A 15,990-nucleotide genomic window follows, 5' to 3' on the forward strand; every position below is an offset into this window, starting at 1 on the left:
GCTTTCTCTGTAGGCAGTGGAGAGAGTCAGCCTTTCTAGAGAGCAAATCAAAGCAGGAGCTCGATATAGCCACTCTGAATTCCTCTTTACAATGGAAGGGTGTATGTGTTCTCAGTAGGCTAAAGTTAAATGTTGTGATTGCACTTTTTAATAAAGGCTTTCGTCTTTATTCTTTATAAAAACAACCTGTATGGGAAAGGTGAATTCAAATATTTTTAAACACTAAAGCAAATAATTTAAGAGCTATCACAGAAGATGCTGTGTGCGTGTCTGGAAAACTCCTTCAAAAGCATATGAAAATGATCTTTATATTTTTTGGCAGCCATGGTAGCTTTCACACCACAGTTTCATTTGGTTCAGTCCTTTGGTAGAAATCCTGGGAATACAATTAAAAAGAATGACATGTATTTCGTAGGAGCTTATATGTAAAACATGGAAGACAAACTGCAGAGACTTGATATCGTAGTTCAAGAAGTTATTGTCTACCTCATGCAGGAGAATTGGCAAAAATAAATCATAAAAGTCTTCTTTTTCATTATGTCTTCACTGCCAGTTTAAGCAGATGCTGGTCTTGACTCGAAGGATCTGAAGTGTTGTCATATTTTCCATTTGCTGGGTTGAGGAGAGTGTTGGGGAGTGGAAGGCTGTACTGCAAGAGAAGGTCAAAGCAGAGAGTGGGAGCTGATAGCATTTCCAACTGGTTCAGGCGAAATCATCAAAGATATTTTACCACTGCTTTAAATCGCTTACTATTTCTGGGTAAAAGAGAGCTTCGCATGTTTTGTGTTTCCAGATGGACCTTCAACTGATAAAGATTCTGAAGAAAAGAAAAAGGAGCCTGCATCTTCCTCACAAAACAGCCCTGAAGCCAGAGAAGAAAGGTGCTTAATTCTTCATGACTATGCAAATAATCTCGCTCAGTATAAATTAACATTAAACTACCTGATCCAAATTTGTCCTATTAGAGACAGCTTCCACATTTTTTTTTCTGAAATACTTAGGGCTGTATAAGAAATGGTGTGTTGTTAGGGCAGTAAATCCTGCTGCTGCTGACAAAAAAAGATGAAAGCCACAGGTCAAGGTATGGCCAGACTAGTTATTGTTTATTCCATCTGTCTCATCTGTCAAATACTCTTTCCTCTCTCCATACTAGCACTGAGCTTTGAGAACTGCAGAACAACTTTCAGTCACAGCTTTGTGGTAATTGCATATGTTAGAGGCTTAGGATACTTCTTTTGTCTGTTAACTTGTATGTTTAATAAACAATCTCATTCTGCACTTTTTTTGGTAAACACAAAATATATGTTATCAGAAAAATGAGCCCATGTTAATAATGCTGTAGGAACTGAAGAACATTTGCAAAATAGTATCTGCAAGCCCATTTCTTCTATGCATTTCTGGTTTTACTGAATCTGTTTCCAGCAGCCATTTTCAAATTGGAATTTAACCTCTAATCATTTTCCTGATGCAAACTGAAAACTTTTTGGTTTACAGTTTGCAAAGCGACATTGATTGATTGTGACCGTGGTACCATTTCAGTACAGTAAGCAGACTGAATGCAATGCATTCACTGAAGACTGAATGTTAGTGTAATGTATCTTCTATTTTTTTTAAAGTAAGGTTTCATGGGGGAAAAAAAAGATTTCATGTTAATGTAGAGAACTGAGAATTAAAATTTATATGTCACATAATGGAATGAAATACCTGCTGTGTCTCTATTGTATGGAGTACCCTGGTGAATATTCTAAAGACACTTTTAAAATTGTATTGACTCTAGAGCTATAAGTAGCTTTAAAAAGGTGGCCTGTGCTCTTTTTTTGGAATACCGTGAAATGGATATAGCAAAAGACCTGTGTTTTGCCCTGGAACAAAATTATTTGAAGAGGGGGAGGGAAAACATTAATATTAGTTTTCTTTTTGCCTTTTTTTAGCAGTTCAAGTAGCAATTCCAGCAGCAGGAAGGAGGAGGGTAGTGCTCCCTCAAATTCTTTCATCCCTTCTTTTCCCCGGGCTCCAAGCACTTCGGATTCTGTGCGAGTGAAATGTAGAGAAATGCTCTCTGCAGCTCTCAGAACAGGAGGTAAGCTTTGTAGACTGTATTTTCAAGTTTAACTATATCATTATTCTCTATTTCAGTCCTTCCCACTCTATTTTTCTCCTGCCCCGGAGGGTAAAATAAACCCTGTTTGTGTCCATTTGTGTGTTTATACCCATAGGCCAGTTCACCCAGGTTGCAAGTAACGAGTAACCTTGACAGCATGGGAATGTATTGAAATACATTTTTGTTGCTGATGATACGGGACATTTTGTGGCTTCTGTTCACCTGATATCTTGCCTACAGTGGAACTTTTTTTGGGAAGGTTATTGCCTCCTTAATGCCTCATTTAAATCTTTTTGTGGAAGCTGCTATGTTTTTGTCTTATCTCTGACTGAGAGTGCCATTATATACATGCCTGCCTTTCTTACACCAGAGATCCTGTGGGCCTTCAGATTTTCGTTTTTGAAGGCTGCCTTTCTGTTTTGATTTAATCTTGAAGTCTCATTGACATACTCGCAATAAGAGAGTCTTGCATTGCTCTATCTTCGTGCCTTTTGGGCATCTCTAAATTCCTTGACTGTTTTGGGTTTTTTTTCTTTTTCCCCCTCATGTACACTTGGATGTCTTTAAACTGACGAATTGAATGATATGCTAGATAAGCACCAGACTAAAAGCTGGACTCCTTAGAATGACCTGAATTTTTTCTTATGGGTCCTTCTCTTCTACCAGAACTTACAACCCAGCTCCTGTTCCTCTGTTCTCAGCTTAATGTAACCTGACCCAGTGTAAACAGATTTCTGAGCTATCCATTTTTACCCTCTCCAGTTTTTTATTCTTTGTTTTAATTCACATAAATTCAGATACAGACAGTAATAAAAACTAACTAAAGATGATGAATTTGTGGTCCTCTGGATATGTAGTTCATAGACTTCTAAAATAATTTGTGACCAGAACGTTGTATGTAGCATCTAAGTAGTCATAATTCTATGTAGTCTTAATTTTAGCTAGTTTTTCAAGAACTCTTTTTGCTATGTTACTTTCTACAGCACATATAAACTGATCTTCCATGGGTTGAATGCCAGTCTCAAAAAATAATGTTATTTTCTCATTTTATGACCTTGTGCATGAGACTGAAGGAGAACTGGTGTTTGGATTGCTCATTGAAGTACACCCATGTTAAAATGAGAAGGAGGAAAACACATACTGTATCTAATTTGTCCTAAGCTGTCTTGGAAAGGCAGCTGTTTTCATGAGTAAGGGTTTTGGTCAGAAACATTAAACAATTGTCTTGAGAAATTTTAGGTCAAGTGTTTCATTGTCTTCAAGATTGCTATGGTTTATTTCTTCTAATTTATATGTTTTATGACACATCTCTGCTTTGCCTTTTTTTTTTTTCCTCAAAATTATCTAATAATATTGTTTGTTATTTAATTACTATGTTTCTAGTGAAATCTTTCTCTTGCATGCATGCAAAACATTAATTGCTTATCCTTGTATTGTTTGGACTGAAGGAATTGATAAAATACGATACAAAAAGTTTTCTTTTTATAAGAGTTTATTCTACTCACAGATATGCTGTGGAGATGGGTATTTGCCAAGCCTATTAGAATATCTAAAATTTTTCTGTATAGCAAAGTGTTTTGTTACTACTTGTGTTTGCAAATAGATGTCAGAATTTTTGGTTTTGTGAAAGATTTAGGGTTATACTTTTTTAAACTTCTGTTGCTCTTCATTTCACTTATTTTTGTTCTTCCAAGTAATCTGTTAAAAAAGTTTTGAAAGGATAAGTATACAGTAAATTAAACTTTCCTATACAAAAGGAAAATTCACTGCAGCTGTTTCATAATTTGCTGAGTTTCAGAGTTTCATATGGGCTCTCAGGGATACAGAACACTGATGAGATTGTCAGGTTGTTAATATTTTACTATTTGTTTTCCTCAGATGATTACATTGCTATTGGTGCTGATGAGGAAGAGCTGGGTTCTCAGATTGAAGAAGATATCCTTTGATGTACATCTATGTGCTCTAGAACAAGAGTATTTTTTAAAAGCATTGATAATTTAAAAATTAAATAACTTGATCTTTATACTGAATTTTTTTTAATTTCATTTAAAATAAAAATAGCAAACTGCATTCAGCACATCAGTGCAGAAATTTAAAAAAAACAGCACAACCTAAATGATTTGCCTTAAAACATATAGAAATGTGTGTAGGTGAGTGTGTGGGGTTTTTTTTCAGTTCAGTGTGTTTTCCTTGCAGCAGCAATATTATATCTTACTGAAGCGTTCTGACATAAAATGCTGGGCTCTTCTATGTTATTTTTAAATCTTTTCTTGTTAACAGTTTTAATATTTTTCTAATGTCTTTATTTCATTTTCTCCAAGTTTATTTCTAAATTAATTTGGAGTTTTCAAAAGGGTTCTTCTGGTAGCAGTGTTTGAATAGTTACAGAGCAGAGGTCTGGGCGTTTTATTTTAGTTTTTTTTTGGGAGGGTATTCTTAAGCATAGAAATACTCTGAGCTTCATGATTCTAACTTGCTAATGTCCTTCCATAATTACAGTCAACCACCATTCCTGTTAAGGAATTTCCTGTTTCTGTTGCAAACCTATTTTAAAATTCTGTTAGTGAGCTGCCAGTGTTTGAATATTTGGTTTAGAAATCACTTAATCCTCAGGATGAGGTCAAGGAACTGGACATAAAATTATGGATGACTTTTCACAATTTCAGTTGAGATCTTGCTACCCAAAAATTCACTTTTCACTGACCAGGTGATAAACTGTGATTAGGCTTCAGAAGGGCGTGAAGTCTGCTGTGTTGAACAGGAGAGTAACTGTTGGTTGGGGTGGAGAAGTACATTGCTTTAGAAAAGTTGCCCCCCAAAAATGATTCCTTTATAACACTTGTTAATGTTTTGTTCCTTAAATCCAAAGCACCTATTTTTCAAGAATTAAAAAACACTGATATGAAATACAAAAATAGGGTACGAAGTAGAATAGCGAATCTCAAGGATGCAAAGAATCCTAACCTAAGGAAAAATGTGTTATGTGGGAACATTCCTCCTGACAAGTTTGCCAAAATGACAGCAGAGGTAAGTAAAGCATAGGTCTTTAACTATTTCTTTATTGGACTTATGTCCTGGCCTGTATTTATTAGCCATAAAAATAATTTATGTGAACTGCCCGCACTTTCAGAAGACTGTGGCTTGTTTGTGGCTTGCACGGTCTGAATTACAGGGCTTTGTTGGGATGGGGGGAAAGAAAGTGGTGTCTGTTAATGGTTCCCAAATACCTGATTTTGTCTGTAAGTCAGAAGGCAGCTAAGCTGTCACATGTAAATTTCCTGGAACACGGTATGTTGTGCCATTTTTAGAAGGCCGCGTGATATGTCAGTGATAGTTTTTTAAGTTTAGGAAGATGTAAATACATCTGGCTAGTGACTTCAAGCTGCTTACCCATTCACCTTTCTGGATATGTAAGTGTTAGCCTGTCTTACCATTTGTTTTTCAAATGCTAACCTGTTATGCTCCTATGCAAGGTATAGCACTGTGGTTTTAAAGATCAGTCCCTCTCCTGTTGGCATTTTCAGTATTTATTTAAAGCTTATCTCAAATTTGACAGAATACTTCAAGTGATTTTGAAGGCAACTCTTCACAAGAAATAGAAAACGCCATAAATGAGAGGGGAAAGAAGCTAGTAGAATTGCCTTTTAAATCAAATTAAATTTATGTTTTTGAAAGAATGTTTTGGACACTTGAATAGAATTTCCCATTCAGATGCTCACTGTCTTTACAAATCAAAATAAATCTAGGAAGTCAAATGAAAAATTAGAGTTTATGGGAGAGAAAAACAAAAGCACAGTTAACATCTGATTTCAGTTTCGTAGTTCTGCTTGCATGTGTTGGATTCTACCCCTCCAAATCAGGTATAAAGGAGTATCTTGGAGACTGAAAGAAATTAAATTTATGATCAAGTAATGAAAATCATGATGAGCTTCATTCTAAAGAAAAGTTTTTGGGGGTTTTGATATGTTGTTTTTTTTTTTTTTCTATAGCTTCATGTAAAGGTTAAGGCAAACAGAGGCTGATAAAGGAATGTGTAAAGAAAAGTAGATTGTATCTTCAGTGCATATTTCGAGTTTTTTTGTTCTACATGTGTGTATGTACATATGCACAAACAAAAGTTTTGTGTTGTCCAGTGCTCATTCTTTGTTTTAATTAATGTCTTGGATTAAAATTTTAATGGCTAAAAAACCCCTTAGTGTTAAGATTACTTCTAAAGTGAAACAGCATTAATACAAGATTTGCATTCCACATCTACATGGGAGGTGGCGTAAAACTTTATTGAAGAAAAATGGAACGACTTGTTTTTGCTGTGCACACTTGATTACTGTACATTGTGGAGATCTGCATACTAGAACTGTTTTAAAGGAAAATCAGTGACTCTGAGCTCTTTGGTTAATGTTTTGAAACTAAGTGTATATGACTTCTGGTAACATATGGTAAATTATGGCTATACTGTCTTTCTCCGTACAAATATGGAAATAGTAAAAATAATGTAATTTTTTCCTATAATAATCTTCTGTAGGTCAATGAGATGATTGTGCAAGGACCTGACCTAGGGAGAGGATCTTTTTCCTCATTTCTAGAGAACTTTTGAGTCCTCTTCTACCTTGTTTCTCTATTACATTTCTGAACTTCAGAAATGCATTTGCATGGAAATGTTTCTGGGTGTTTGATATTGTAACTTTTAGGGATATTTTTTTTTTTTCCCCCCAGCTGCATTGAAGAGAAAAAAAAAAAAGAAAATTTTTAACTTTTTGTAGCTTCTGTGCTGTGAAATATTCCAATTTAAGTCTTGTAAAATTAAAAATGTGTAGAATTACTTTGCCCTTCAATAGAGTTGTTGTTTGTGGATTCTAAATCAAAAATGGTATGCACTTCCACAATGGTAACAACTTGTTTAAAACAAAAACTCTCTAGTAAACTCTCTATGCTCTTTGTCTGTAACAGGAAATGGCAAGTGATGAGCTGAAAGAAATGCGCAAAAATCTGACCAAAGAAGCTATCAGAGAGCACCAGATGGCTAAAACAGGAGGTACCCAAACTGATCTGTTTACATGTGGCAAGTGCAAAAAGAAGAACTGTACATACACCCAGGTACATGGTTATTCAGACTCTTCGTTTTCCTTTTTCAAAGCTTAAGTCCTATATCAAGATTGTCACAGAAAAAAAGTTTTAATTACAAAATGAACTTTTAAAAAAAATGCTAACAAATTACAAAATATGTGAAGATAGTTGGGTCTACTTAGGTGTGCTTACATAAAGAAAGTTTGTTGTATTAATTTATCAAAGATTTTATGTAAATCCAAGCTGAGTATCTGTATAGCCTGAAACATCAGTTTCTTTGCCATGCTGAGTTTTTGCTAATTCTTATTACATCTTATTAATATGGTTTTATGTGGAGGAGAGCTAATTTATTGTGTGTAAACTTTTCTTTACAGAGGGAATAAATAGCAGGAAATAATGATACATACATATAAAATTATATATACATATATATTTATATATATGTGTGTGTGTATATATATATGTATAAAGAAGCTACCACTTGACTAACACTAGACCCTGATTTACAATCATTCCTACAACCTTTTTCTATTTTAATTAGGAAATATGTGTAAGAAGGGCTTTGATTTGTTTAGCAGTGCTTCAGGGCATGTAATTTTGATCATAGGATCAGCTGCATTTATAATTTAATATTTTATGTCAGATGCTTTAAGTAGAAAGCTGTTTTTCAATCATGAGACCTTGCATCAGTAAATATATGTAAAGCTGTACTGAACATGTAGTTTTACTGCAGAATCTTTTCCTAGAATTATGTGCATAGTTTCTATGCTGAAATTGATATTTTAGTGCTGCTAAATCTGTCAAAACATAAGTTTATGACCACTATAGTCTAGACAAAAGTTTCAATTGATATGGAAAGTTAACTTGTATTTTTATTCAAATGTGTTTCCTTAATGTTAAATTTTGATTTTAAACCTTTACATTGAACACATACTAACAGAAGTTGAAGATACTAATTTTCCTTTTCTGCTCTGGCCCTTGCCTAAGGTTCAAACCCGCAGTGCTGATGAACCCATGACAACGTTTGTTGTCTGTAATGAATGTGGAAACAGATGGAAGGTAAGACTCTTAGACTGCTCTGCATATTTGATAGCAGTCAGCCAGGCTCTGTGCTTAATTTTGGTTTACAGTAAATTACAAATGAGTTTCTGTTGGCTTTTGGTTATTTCTTAGCCCATTAATGATATTACATGTTGATATTGTAAAATAGCTTTAGGTTAGAAAAGTGTTTTTGACTGAAGGTGTGAGATCACGCAAGCAGGGCAGTGGCAAAGGGAGAGAGAAGTCAGGAAAATGACTTTGTGACATTTAGTTACAATACTGCTTTGCCATGCAAAGTAGTGGCAAGTTAGTGTTTTTCTTCACCCAAAGATATTCTGTTTTTAATCTCTGCTTTGACGAGTGGAACAGGCCTTTTTAGACCTTTTGTTGTTGTTTTTTCCAGTTTTTTTCCTACTTTGAAAAGAGGGGGGGATAAAAAAAGAGATGACCGCTGCCATATTCCTGTGCCAGGATAAGTGTAGGGCAGTGATAACTTGATTTAATTTTTTTTTTTTTTTAAGTTCAGGAAATGGAAATTATAAAAGCTTCAGAGGAACACTGGTAGTCCAATAAAGTAGAGAAATGCTGAAATGAAGGCCTGTAAAATTCACAACTTAAGATGTCATAGCATGCCATATGAAGCATGATACTCTCATTCCGTTATTTTTCTGTTTTAAGAATGCTGCATCTCTACAGAACCATGTTGCACAGCATACGTTAAGATTACTGCATAAAAAAAAAACTTGTATGCATCTTGTTTTACATATCTTATTACTGACTATTGTTCAAATCTATACTCCAAGATATCTAAATAATTTTTAAAGCTTAGAAATTGTTTGATGCAGTACCTGGAAAAGTTCATTTGTCCTTAAAACCTTCTGTAAGGTGGCAGTTACAAAGTGTCTCTATAAAGATGCTTGAGTGAAGGAATGGTTATGATATAAGCAAATGCTAAATGCTTTAACTAGTAATTTCCATATCCTAAGTATGGTGTCATATTTCGGTTTCTTCTTGCAAAGATTTAGAAATAAGCTGTATGAAGATCTCATAAAAATTCTTTTCTTTTGACAGTTCTGTTAGAAGAAGAAATTGTCAAGACATCTGGACCAGTATGAAAGAGGATTTTGTAATTAGCTTTAAAAACTAGGCTAAGCATCTAGCTTCCTGCAAATGAGTTTTGGTTTTTTTTTGTTTTTTGTTTTTTGTTTTTTTTTTAAGCTGCATACATGCCTGAAGTTAGCCTTTGTTTTGACACAACCATCATTTCCTTAAATGCCTTCCTATAGCTGATAGTCAGTAGGGCCAGGTTGCTCAATTGTATGGTGAATGTTAAAATATTTTTTCATTTTTATAAGTAAGTTGACATTAAACTTTTACCAATTAAACATTTTGGTAATTGGCTTGTTTTTTTCTAACTATGTGAATGATGTACTATATTTTTTGCGATCTGAAACATACACGCTCTTCCCATATGTATTTTATCTCTCCACATTTGTTCAGTTGTAAGAATGGAATTTGTTTCTTGCTGCTGTGTTCACTAGTTTTGCAAAGAGAAAAGGTATTTAACTTCATCTAATTACGTTAAAATCAGTTGTTAACTAAGTCATAATTTAGTTAACTCTCTAGTTTTTATGTACTGTTTCTGAATTAGGACTAAATTTGTGGTCATGGGGTTTGGAAATTTATTAGTGGGTATGATGACCTCTATTGCAATGGTTGGTTAAGCTTGTTTATGTAACCAGCTTTGATCAATGCAATATATTTTATTGCCCAAAGCATGTATTTTACATTCTATCAGTAGGTATTATTTCTAGGAATGTCTTAAAATAGTCGGTTAAATCTGAATGTTCAGTTTCGCTTATTTTACTTGACAACCAAGTTTGGTTTAGACCTTGTAAATAAGCAGAGGCATTGTGTTGTAGGCTGTCCTAATGACACCAGCTAACCAGTTCACAGTATAAACTGGCTGGGGCGGTAATATTAAATTCACTTCATATAAATGACATTAATTTTGTTTATGAACTGAATTTTGAGATGTAGAGTATCCAGCGTCAATCATAGACCTGCAGGTGAGAATGAATTATTAAAGTTATCGTCTGTTCCATATGTGGAATGATATACATACTGCTTTGTTAGAGCCTGCTTTTTAACAGCGCACATGTTTAGAAGTATTTTCAAATGTGCTTTCAAGGAAAAATATGTCAACATCTTTAGAAGAGATTAAATTCTTTCATTATACCTAATTTTATATTATTTAATTTATTGAAGCCTGGGGCTGAGAAGGTCTATCCTGGCAATGTATAAAGGGTTCACAGGGGGATGGGAAGAGTATGTGCGATTCCTGGAGGATATATTCCTTGACTGTGAAGGAAAAACAAGATTTTCTATGTTGAATATTTTTTGCGTGATGGTGGCAATCGTAACAAATGAGTAGGAAATAGTATGATGACATTTGAGCTTTGCGAAGTGTTCAGTAAATACTTTACAGAGCAAGCTTTTCCAGTCAGCTTGTGCAAGGAAGGAAAAGTGGTTTTTCTGCTAAAGGAAAAATGATTAAATCAGAAGTTTAGTTACAAACGTTTTTTTAGGCAGAAAATTGTTCAGCATTTAAAGTTTCTTGCATAAATTTATATAAAAACGGTTTTAACTCAATTTATTTGATATTAATACCCTAATTTAGAAAACGTTCTTTTTTCTACTAACAGAACGGGTTTATTTTTAGCCTGTGTGTAGGTCCTTTGGCAGGATTGCTTCCTAAGAGTTACTTAAAGATGCATAATTGATGATTTTTTTTTTTCCCAAGTTGTTTAAGACAGCAACAAACTAATGACAGACGCTTAATATTAATTGCAGTGCTTTGTTTGGAGACGTTTGTAAAGGAACAAGTGCAAAAAATTATGTTAAAAATGATTGCAAATTGGATGCCAAGTAGACCTAAATTTCCACTGCTGTTCACAGCATATATACAGAGCAGGGACAGGTTGGTTTGCATAACCTTCCTCACGCTACGTGTCCTTTGATCTTTATGCCTGATTGTGACAGGAGAATTACTTCTTGAGAAAATATAGTAATTGTCTTTCTGTACTTACTGAATTATATCCGGACTTCATTAAAAGAACTAGAACTGCGATAGCGCTTTTGATGATGTAGGTGTATCCAAGTAGGAGTTCAAATAAAATGTTGTTTCACCTAATGTTACCTTATGGCTAGGCAGCAGCCTTCACCCTTTCTCTCTTCTGTCTCTGAGGTAAAACGAACCGTTTCTATCTTGCAATGAAAGATGAAGTCCAAGAACTAGATCCAAAGAAGATCATAGTTGCCTAAATTCTATTCATGCTTCGTTTTGGTTGCCCAGATCCAAAACCAAAACTGCCCAGCAGTGAGCTTTGGATGCATCTCTGTTCAACAGGTCCTTCAGTTTTCCCAGTTGTCTGAAATTGCCCTTCTCTATCGGCGAGGATGCAAAGTCTGAAGGATGTGTAGGAGAAGAATGCAGAGGTGGGGCTGGGACCATCTCATTTCCCTAGCTGGCTGGCTTATCTACTGAGCTGCAGCCATGCTACAACTGAGCCAGTGCATTCAGATACTTCATGCAGTGAAACATGCCAGCAGAACTGGTGATGAATCTCTCCCATCCAAGAATAGCAGGTTTGTTTTTTACCTTTATGGACATTTGAGTCCTCTCAGATGAAAGAGAGACTGGAACATAGTTGGCTTACAACTTAAGCTAGTTTTTACACTAATCTAGTACAGCAAAACAGGGAGCCATGTTCCTTTTGAAGTGTGTGCGTGTAGATCTTTAAGGATGCCATCTTTCTTCTGTAAGGAAGGCCAGAAGTTTCTGCTGCTCAGAAAACACAGTTTCCGGATCCTTCGTTAGAAGGCATTTCCTCATATATAATTCTGTTAACTTGCTCAGGAGAAATTGTGGGTTTTAAAATATCCTGTACTGAACGATTCTTTTTGACTAGCACTAAGCAGAAGGTAAATATCTACTCATTGATCTTGGTTTTTGTGAATCCCACTTCGAAGCCCTATTGCGCTTTCCAGGCATTGCGAAGGAAGTGCCTGGTTTTTATCCAGAGTTCAGGATTCCACCTGTGGTCATGTATGTGAGTTTTAAATTGAAACTTACAATCCATACCAGCTTAGGTAGAACTTGCATTCATCAACATGAAGTCTTCATTCTGCAAAAAGTGGTTGTATTACCTTTCAAATGCATGCCTGTTGAAATGGATCATAAGTAGTCATTCATATAAATAAACCTGAGGAGTTTCACCTCTTTAAGTACAATTTCATACAGCTGTATATTAGCTTCTGTTTCACTAGATCATCACTAATCTTGAATTGTTTTACCATTTTAAAAGGTTTGGGATTAATTTCGTGAAAACATTAGTATAGAAAATCTGTCATTAATGTCGTTGAAATGATACTGATACTTTTCATGGCAGAACACACGTGTTCTTAAGTACTGTTTAGAGCATACTTGTTTAAAAATTACTTCATATTGTGATAGTCTTTCTCATCACTTTCTCTTTTTCAGATATCATTTGTAATCAGTGCATAAGTACACGATGTTCGTGTGAGAAATTTTTACCTATCTTTATATAGTAGAGCCCTTCAAGATATACATATATATATATATACACGCACACTTTTTTTCTCTGTATTGTGCTAATGACTTTGGAATTTAAAGGTCAGTGTAAAGCACAATGTGTTGGCTGAAGGAGCCTATGCAATTTTAATAATGCTTAGCAGGCTGGTGAAAAGAGCAGTCTTTAACAGTATGCATGTTCTGTGGGAGTTACTAGTTTGTGAAGTGCAGAAACTGAAGAAAGAATACCAGTGGACTGGAAAGTTGTTAGAGCTTAATGATATCCTGCAGTTAGATAAATGCCAAGACAAACCAACCATACTTATTTTCAAGCTAGGATAAATTGATTTTGCGATAATTTCGTACTTGATGAATTATAAATAATATCTTGTGTCAATATGATTATTTTCTCCTGCTGTTCATGTAACAGCTTGTCTATAGTAACTTTTCCTTTTCAGTGCAACTCACTTTTGCCCTGAGAAAAGTTTGTGCATAATGAGCAAGTATATAATAATAAAATGTAGTTGTCTTCTGTGCGGGTGGGTTTGTTTTCTTCTCCCTCCCCGCCTCCCCCCCCCGCCCTTCAATTAAATCCAGCATTAAACAGCCTCAAAGCAAGATATTTAGGGGAGTGGGCTGGTTGTTTGGGCTTTTTAAGAGATACTCTTAGGGTATCTAGGGACCAGTATTCTGCCATTGGTGTTGGGTGTAAGCTTAAACCAAAAATACAGCATTAAAATTTGTTAAGGTTTTTCAGGAAAGATGCGTGTTGCAAATGTCAGCGTATTCTAATGCAGAAGTAAAATTAAAATTGCCTAGAGAATTTTAATTGCTTAGAAGTTGTGGCATATGGAAAATAAGCTTAGAAATTATTATTTTCTTCTTTTAATAATCTGATGTTAACCATAGAACTGCCCAAACCAATATAGTTTTCTCTCCCCTCTGATTTCATTGCATGTTTTTCTTTCTTGCAGAATAATGGCATGTATTGTTTGATATAAAGTACAAATGTTTGGTCTGTCTCCCAGCTCTTAATGAGGTATCTTTGCAGGGTAGAGAGATAACTTAAAAGAAATGAAATCCTCCATTTCATGAAATGACACACTTTGAACATTTTTTGATGTGTGCGTCTGATCTTTCCAGCAAGCTGAATTTGACCTAGTTAAACTTACTTTGTCAACTTAGAGTTTTAGAGCACTCTTACCCTCCCTGATTAAACAAGTACAGCATCGTCAGTTTGACTGCAAGCTCCCCGTGAATGCTGCCTTACCGATATATCTAGTTTGCTTTGTTAAAGTTACTGCCTATCGTGTAATACTTTATGTAAACTGAGATTGTATCGATAGTGCTTTGGATATTTTTACTACAAATTCAGCTGAGATAACCAATGTTGATATGTTCAGCAGTGGCAACCACTAACTGGACTGTGTCTTAAATAGTGGTGTATAGAAGGGCTTCCTCATAACTTAGTCATTCAGTGCTGTGCTACGGAGCACTTTGTTTTGCTGCCTCTCTGAAGTTTTTGGGTTTACTTTTTTGTGCTGACAGGCTGAATAGTGGTTTGTTTATGGAGGGAGATGATGGAAACTGGTCCATAGATGTTGTTAACTTACCATGTATCAAGTCTTTTCCTGTGGTGCTGTGTAATGAAAAATATCATTATTTGTTTAATAGTGCGAATGCAGTAAGGGGAGAATGTGTGTCCTGCCGAGTGCATTGAGGAAACAATTAAATTGATTTCCTACATTCTGCCTTGTTATCCCCATTTCCTTTTTTCAGAGAAAGTCCCAATTTTATGCTTTTCATAGTGCTGGAATTAGGCAAAGAGTAGGTTTTAGAAAGTCTAGAGTAAATGTCACTGAACTATGCCTGTCCGGTTCTTCCCTTCTAGGGGTATTTTTTTCTTTGTTTCCCATATGCACTTTTCCAACCTATGTGTGTCATTTGGTTCATTTAAATAAACGTGCAGGAAAAAATATAATTCAATAGAAGTCCACTATAAACTCCAAAGTTTCATATAGTGGAATTGTAGTGAATCTTGTAATTTAAAATAAAGAAGTTATGCTAATAACAGATCTACAAATAGATTATGTGGATTCAACTTACTTTCTTCCTGGTACTTCCTGTGATTACCGATTTTGAGATATGACCAGAAATCAAGTGTAATGCTTTGGGGATGCTGTAAATGAACGTGGTTTATTAGGGGATAGAGCTGTTGCTTTTCTTTCAGACAGTCTGAAATAGCGCTGTATCAGAACAGAATAGTTCCAGCTTCCTTCTTTTGTAAATGAAATGTGTGCATTTCTGTAATAGAAACCTTACAAGATCTGTCAGGTAATGAGAGAATTTAATATGTACAAAACCAAGATGGTTGATACTGCCACCCTCTCAGGAGCAAATAGTGAAAGGTTTTTTACATCTACCTACTGAGGGAAGAGAAGAATATGTGAGAATTCTTGTGCTTTATTTTGGAATTTAAATGCCCAGACTCTTCTTCCTCTTAAGTAAGTAATTTAACTTTATAAACATCAACAATATGAACTTAAAAATGCTTTCAGCAGACTCTAGTAGTAAAATAACAATTCTTCAGCAAAAGATTTTTATAGGCAGCATTATTTCAACCATTAGCTTTCATGAACTTGAGATTGCCATACTGATTTCCATTAGCACTTTGTATAAACATTAAATATACCAAGACAAGTGGAGTGTACCTGTGCCACGCACGATTCATACAATATGTGAAACTTAGTCTAGTGTAACCCAGATATTGACAGTACTGTTTTTACTTTGGTCACAGTGTGAATGGGACAACTGGTTTGGCTTTCAAGAAAATTCCAACACTCCACTTAAAAATCAAATTTAGTTTTCATGCTTAGTTGGCATTTGTACCTCAGATATACGTTGTGACAGGTTTGCATCTGAGTTGCGTGCTGCGTTTGAAAAAATACTGCGTTTTTTTTGAACAACAACATTTTCTCTTCATTCTCTTCTGCAAAGTGACACTGAATTTGATCAGAAACTGTAGTTAGCTGATTGTGTCAGAGCCTTGTGCGGGTTTAAAACATTCAGTCTGTAGTAAAACTTGCCTGAGTTATTTTCAGGTAAATATGTGATTAATTCTAAATTCCCTGTGGATCGGTGTAGCCCGGAGTTCCGTTTGTTTTAAAATAAATACATTTAAGAAAAAATC

General features: G+C 35.0%; 1 protein-coding gene across 1 annotated transcript in view; it reads left to right on the forward strand.

Annotated features, from left to right (window-relative positions):
* Positions 1 to 9,751, forward strand: part of LOC309592890 (acyl-protein thioesterase 1) — a 47,973-nt gene extending 38,222 nt beyond the window's left edge. Inside the window, exons 11-17 of the mRNA XM_082316857.1 lie at positions 794 to 881; positions 1,932 to 2,080; positions 3,980 to 4,036; positions 4,971 to 5,128; positions 7,049 to 7,195; positions 8,153 to 8,224; positions 9,278 to 9,751. Of these exons, the coding sequence (XP_082172983.1) occupies positions 794 to 881; positions 1,932 to 2,080; positions 3,980 to 4,036; positions 4,971 to 5,128; positions 7,049 to 7,195; positions 8,153 to 8,224; positions 9,278 to 9,286 (680 nt within the window). The 3' untranslated portion in view covers positions 9,287 to 9,751. The remainder of the gene's footprint in view (positions 1 to 793; positions 882 to 1,931; positions 2,081 to 3,979; positions 4,037 to 4,970; positions 5,129 to 7,048; positions 7,196 to 8,152; positions 8,225 to 9,277) is intronic.
* The last annotated feature ends 6,239 nt before the right edge of the window (positions 9,752 to 15,990 follow it).

The sequence above is a fragment of the Platalea leucorodia genome (genome assembly GCF_965183815.1).
Source record: "Platalea leucorodia genome assembly, chromosome: 1".
NCBI classification, from domain to species: Eukaryota; Metazoa; Chordata; class Aves; order Pelecaniformes; family Threskiornithidae; genus Platalea; species Platalea leucorodia.